The sequence below is a fragment of the Panthera leo genome, chromosome C1, assembly GCF_018350215.1.
Source record: "Panthera leo isolate Ple1 chromosome C1, P.leo_Ple1_pat1.1, whole genome shotgun sequence".
NCBI lineage: Eukaryota > Metazoa > Chordata > Mammalia > Carnivora > Felidae > Panthera > Panthera leo.
In genome coordinates this window covers 20,057,513-20,063,432 of record NC_056686.1, presented here as the reverse complement: position 1 = coordinate 20,063,432, position 5,920 = coordinate 20,057,513, and the positions used below count along the sequence as shown (strand labels likewise).

Genomic DNA, 5,920 nt, shown 5'->3' with positions numbered 1-5,920 from the left:
CTTCAAAAGCGTCAAGGTCGTGAAAGGCAAGGAAAGACTGAGGGACTTTTCCTGACTGACAGAGACTAAAGAGACATGACAAATGCAGCGTTGAGATTGTGGACGGAGCCCTGTCTCTGGAATACTTCCTCTAGAGCATTTGCTGAAGCTTAAGCGAGGTCTGAGATTAGATGGGAAATGGAAGGGAAGAGGCAAGCAAAGAATGTGCAGCTAAAACACGTAGGCAAATACCGTCAAGCAATTAATCAAAGTATTGTGTTATTCTCCCGGGTTTGTGACATTCATGTTTTTCTGTCAGCTTATTTTAGTTTGTAATTGGCAGAGATTAGTTTTCTCATTTTATTAAAAAAATTTTTTTTTAATTTTGGGGGGCACCTGGGTGGCTCGGTCGGTTGAGTATCTGACTTTGGTCAGGTCATGATCTCACAGTTCGTGAGTTCAAGCCCTGCATCAGGCTCACTGCTGTCAGTGCATAGCCCTCTTTGGATCCTCTGACCAACCCTTCCCCCCTCTCCTCCCTCACTTACACTCTTTCTCCTAAAAAGAAATAAGCATTTAAAAAACAAAGATTTTTTTTTAATTTTTAAATAATCTCTACACCCAACATGGGGCTCAAACTTAAAACCCCAAGATCAAAAGTCACATGCTCTACCTACTGACTGAGTCAGCCAGCCCCCCCCCCCATGTTTTCTCACTTTAAATATTCACTTTCATACCTGATTTTCTATTCCTAAAGAGGACCTTCCAAATTGTAGAAGCTTCAGGGCCCATAAACTCAATATGCACTATTGGCCTTTCTTGTACCTTTTAAAGATGAGGAAACTGAGGCACAGCAATGTAAAGTGACTTGCCCAATGACGCTAAGTGATGGGGCAGGATTTGAACCCGAGGAGTCTGACTCCGGTCTCCTTTGAGGGGATGCTGAAGAGGTTTCAGTTGTGGAAGGTTGTGGAAGGAACTTTACAAATGTAAGGATTAAGATTATTCACAATCGAATGAAAGATGTGCACCTGTTTGTCTGCTGGGGCTTGGTTCCTTAGGCAGAGGAAAGGGAGGAGCAAAGTCCTCCTACCGAATGCCAGAAACTGCTTAGAATTTCACATCTAGGACCTCACTGTGTTGTTGTCCCAGATGAAGCTCCTAAGGCCCACAGAGATTAAGGGATCAGCCCAAGGTCACACAACTGGAAAAGGACAGAGCCAGGAGCAAATGCCAGGGATGGTGATGGCTGCCCAACCGTGTGCTATAGCAGAAGGCTTGCCAAGCTGGGCTTGCCAAGGTCCATGAACACAACACAGCCGAGGACCTTCCCACCCTCTCCTCGACCCCATGCCCCACCGTCCTGAGACAGATGCCCGGGACAGAGTTGCCACGTGGCTGGCGGCAGAGCAGCGTTTCTGCCCGGATCATAAGTCGGCAATATCTGTGGACCAGGTAGCTGCGAGGTGGAGACCCGGGTAGCCACCAGCTCTGGAAAACTTAGGCCACACAGATCTGGCTGAACAACTGGGCCAGCGGATCCAGGGGAACAAGCGAGGACTTTGGAGTCAGACAGATCTGGGCTCTGTCTCTTCTTGGTGGTGTGACCTTGGGCAAGTCACTTCACCTCTTTGAGTTTCAAAAAGTAAGAATCTTGCCTCATAGGCAAGCTCTAATATTAGACTGGAAAGTTCTTGGCCCACAGGAGGTGCTCAGTAAGTAGCAGCCATATTTCAATATCGTTCCGGGAGGGTTTCTCAGCAGACACAGCCTTTTGGGAGCTTTAGGAATCCAGGCTGAGGAGAGAGAGTTCTTCAGGACCTTATTTCTGCAGGCCCCCAGAACTGGAGTCAGAGGAGGGAGGCCTCCTAGTGTGCACAGTGGGCAAAGTCCTCCCGGCCCCCAGGGTCCTGGCTCCCTTCCCTGCAGCCTGTTCCTTACCAACAACAGGAGCAAAGCCCCAAGGTTAGGCAAACAAGTCAGTGATAAGGCACTTCCAGGTTGGGCCTTGCATTCAAGGCTTGTCCAGCTCTGGGGTTGGCTTCCCAGCTTAGTGAGAGTCCGACAGGCACCAATAGGGAAACCTGCCATGACCACCTGCTGATGGTGCACCTGAGGCCTTGGTGCCCTGGTACAGCCTGGGTTAATGACCTTGTTTATCCACTTGAGTCATCCGATAAGGGGCAGTCGGGCCAGCGAGCAGGCAGTGCTGTACCCTGCATAGGCTGCTTCATTGACTAAAGTGATATCAGGGCCACGTGGAGCTCCCAAAGCCCCCTCCCCCACCACTTCCCCACCAATCCTGCAGGGTCAGTGCAGTGTTTCTTTTTTTTTCAATGAACATGACTTCTGGAGTCAAGGTTGTCAGGCTGTTCCCCCCTCCCTCCCACTGGGGTTATAAATAGCACCCACAGCGCAGCGCAGAGGGCGGGAGAGCTGGGAGGAAGGAGGAACAGATCCCCAACCATGAGTTCGAGCCAGCCAGGGACCTGCTCGTGTCGGGGTGCTGCAGGCCGCCCGGCCATTCTGTACGCACTTCTGAGCCCTAGCCTCAGGGCCAGGCCCTCTGTGCCCCCAGCCCGTAGTCATTGCCTGTGCAGGCAGCACCGGCCTGTCCAGCTGTGTGCTCCCCATCGCACCTGCCGGGAAGCCTTGGATGTTCTGGCCAGAACAGTGGTCTTCCTCAGGAACCTGCCGTCCTTCTGCCAGCTGCCCCCCCAGGATCAGCAGCGGCTGCTGCGGGGCTGCTGGGGTCCCCTCTTCCTGCTGGGGTTGGCCCAAGACACTGTGACTTTCGAGGTGGCCGAGGCACCAGTTCCCAGCATACTCAAGAAGATCTTGCTGGAGGAGCCCAGCAGCAGCTCAGGCAGCGGCCAGCTGCCAGATCGACCCCAGCCCTCGCTGGCTGCGGTACAGTGGCTTCAGTGCTGCCTGGAGTCCTTCTGGAGCCTGCAGCTGGGCCCCAAGGAATATGCCTACCTGAAAGAGACCATCCTCTTCAATCCTGGTGAGCTTCTAGACACTCCTGGGGCCCAGCCAGGGAAGGCACCTGCTAAGGGCTTCACGTCCGTTATCTCTTTGGGTCCTCATTATCACCAAAAAGCCACCTCACAAAAGAGGCTCAGAGAGGTTAAGTGATTTGCTGAACGTCCACACAGCCAGGTAGGGGCAAAACAGGGATGGGAACTTAGGTTTATTCATTCCCAAGACTAGCCCTGGCCACTCTATCTAAGAAAGTGTCCTGACCCTCAGGGAAGGTGGGAGTTGGGGGCGGGAAGATGGGCAGACACAGCTGTGCCTCCGTCACAAAAAATTCTGTAGGTTCAGGAGGACCCCATAGAGAAGAATGGAAATGTGAGATGAGAATTCCTCCCCAAAAAGCCCTAGTGGAATATCTAAATTATAGTAACTATGGTGATAGTAATGAATATTCATATTATGCCTACCATATGTTAGGCTCAATTATAAGGGTTTTGCATAGACTAGCTGATTTAAACTTCATAACATACCTAGGAGATAGGTACTATTATCTCCATTTTACGGACGAGGAAACTGAGGCACAGAGATTAATTTATCCAAGGCCATGCCACTGATAAGTGACAGTGCGGGATTCAAACCCAGGCAGCCTGGCTCTTACCCATTACTCTGGGCTGTCCCACAAATGGACGGATAAATAAAATGATAAATAAATAAATGGGGAAGTAGTAACAGGGCCTCAAAGGCCAACCCCACAACCTCAGGGCTTGGGCCAGGATTGCTGCCTGGGAGTGGGGTACTCACCAGCCCTCTTCACCTTCTCTGCCCACAGGTGTGCCGGGCCTCCACGCCTCCTCCCACGTTGGACACCTGCAGCAAAAGGCTCATCATGCTCTGTGCAAGGCCCTGGAGACCTGGTGCCCAGCAGGCCAGGGCCGCTTGGCCCGTGTCCTCCTCACAGCCTCCACCCTCAAGTCCATTCCGCCCAGCCTGCTTGGGGACCTCTTCTTTCGCCCTATTGTTGGAGACACTGACATCGCTGGCCTCCTCGAGGACATGCTTTTGCTGAGCCAACCTGTTCCAGCCCAGGCAGAGATCAAGTGTAGGTTGGGCGGAGGCTGGCAGCGCTGATTTGGCCCAGCTGTTCCCGGGGGTGGCCTAATGCTCCCAGAGGAGGCAAGTCTGTATAGGCAGCGCTTCTGGAGTAATCTGGTCCTCGCCCAACAAGATGGGCTTTGGGGCTCCGCACTCACCACACCTGTCCCCTTGGCCGTCCTTGGTTTGACATGGTGCTCCAGCTCTCTGGCCATCCCTTAGTGATTCCTAGAGCCTCTGGGCCAAGATTCCTGTCCCCTCCCGAGGTGGGGATGGAAGCTTAGATGACCCGTTGGGCCAAGAGTCCTAATGACTTTGTACAGAACTTATCTAAGTTATTGGTTTTTGTAATAAAAGGCATGACACCCTTGGAGCCTGACACTGTAATTTGTGCATGTGGAAGGGACTGTCCCACCTCCAGGGTCTACCCTGCCCCTATCAGAAGGAGTCCAAGAGAAAGAAACCGTAAGGAGTGTTGGAGCCACTCAGGGAGCTGGGATATTAATTTTTCGGTGTGGAATGCTTATTTCATTTTGGGGGATGAGATTTATTTTGTACAGGTCTGAATCCAGGGGATGGGATCGGTTCAGGACCCCCTTACTTCCTGGCATTTATCTTTGGGGCTGGGGGTGTCTCTCCCTCTCCCCAAATCCGCTACTGACCCCTCCCTTGACCTCTGACCCCTACAGGCTCCCTCTCACCTCAACGAGCGTCAGATCACAGCCAGTGAGGAATATGAAGCAGTCCATTCCTAAACTAAAACAGACAAGGTCACTGGAATTCCTGCAGTTTGGGGTCGCTCACTTCCACCACCCCTGCTGATGACAGAAGAGGATAGTCCACTGCTCTCCCAATGGGAGGGGCAAGGGCATCTAGGGTTGACCTGGTGCAGCTGCTTGGAGGCCAAGGCTGGCTGAGGTTTAGCTGCCACACCAGATGTTCAAGTCTGAGACACTTCCATGGCAGTTAGTTCACAGATACTGCCCTGAGCTCCCCCCTACCCCCGAGTTCCCTTCCGTGGCCCCCCCGTCCCAGCCCTTCTCCTGGAATCCACTCTCATTGGCCACAACTAGAGGGGCAATGCTTGGCATAGCCATGGCCTTCAGGACCGCTCCATTCAGTGCATGGCTTGTGTCTGTTCTGATTGGTCAATGTCTGGCCCTCAGTGTTTGTTAAATATTTTGAATATCACCCAGGTTAGGGTAACTGACCTGCAGGCAGGAGGGAATGATAACAACATACATGCCTATAGGATCCCCTTTCAGGCCTCCCTCCTTCTTTAGCAATAAGGCCTGCCCCTACCAGTCCTACCCCCTTCACCACCAGTTTGGATTCTCTTCATGGGGCCAAGTTAATTATTGCTCAATGAGAGGTCATTCACTCAGGGACAACAGTTGAAGAGTTGTCATTCAGGCCTCTGCTGAAGGCCCCCAGGATACGGACCACAGGGAACTAACCATATACCCATTCTGGGCGCCCAGTGCCACAGCAAGGGCACCCCATCCCTTACCCAATCACCTACTCACCACTCAGACACCCAGAGTGACAGAAACGCACAGCTCACACCCTACAACAAAGATACATACAACTCAGACCTACAGCTCTCTCTCTGTTTCTGTCTCTGTCTCTGTCTCTGTCTCTCTCTCTCTCTCTCTCTCTCTCTCACACACACACACACACACACACACACACACACACACAAAGACGTACAAGTCAGACACACCTACAGACCCATAAAACAGAACCACCATCCACTCACACACAGCATGGAAAAGCACAGCCAAGATGCACTCACTCAGTGACATACAGCAGACCCAAACACAGGACAATAGAGACGTGCACCCGAGCCAGATGTTGACACATACATCCC

General features: G+C 52.2%; 1 protein-coding gene across 1 annotated transcript; it reads left to right on the top strand.

The window, feature by feature from the left end:
• Nucleotides 1-2,445: 2,445 nt before the first annotated feature.
• On the top strand, nucleotides 2,446-4,780 carry NR0B2 (nuclear receptor subfamily 0 group B member 2). Its single transcript, XM_042951963.1, has 3 exons — nucleotides 2,446-2,986; nucleotides 3,788-4,057; nucleotides 4,740-4,780. Exons 1-3 carry the CDS (start codon nucleotides 2,446-2,448, stop codon nucleotides 4,778-4,780), a joined length of 852 nt encoding a protein of 283 aa, XP_042807897.1.
• Nucleotides 4,781-5,920: the final 1,140 nt, after the last annotated feature.

Coding starts and splice junctions, on each gene's coding strand:
- NR0B2 (XM_042951963.1), top strand. CDS start 2,446: ATGAGTTCGAGCCAGCCAGGGACCTGCTCGTGTCGGGGTGCTGCAGGC. Junction 2,987..3,787: donor GACCATCCTCTTCAATCCTG/GTGAGCTTCTAG, acceptor CTCTGCCCACAG/GTGTGCCGGGCCTCCACGCC. Junction 4,058..4,739: donor AGCCCAGGCAGAGATCAAGT/GTAGGTTGGGCG, acceptor TGACCCCTACAG/GCTCCCTCTCACCTCAACGA.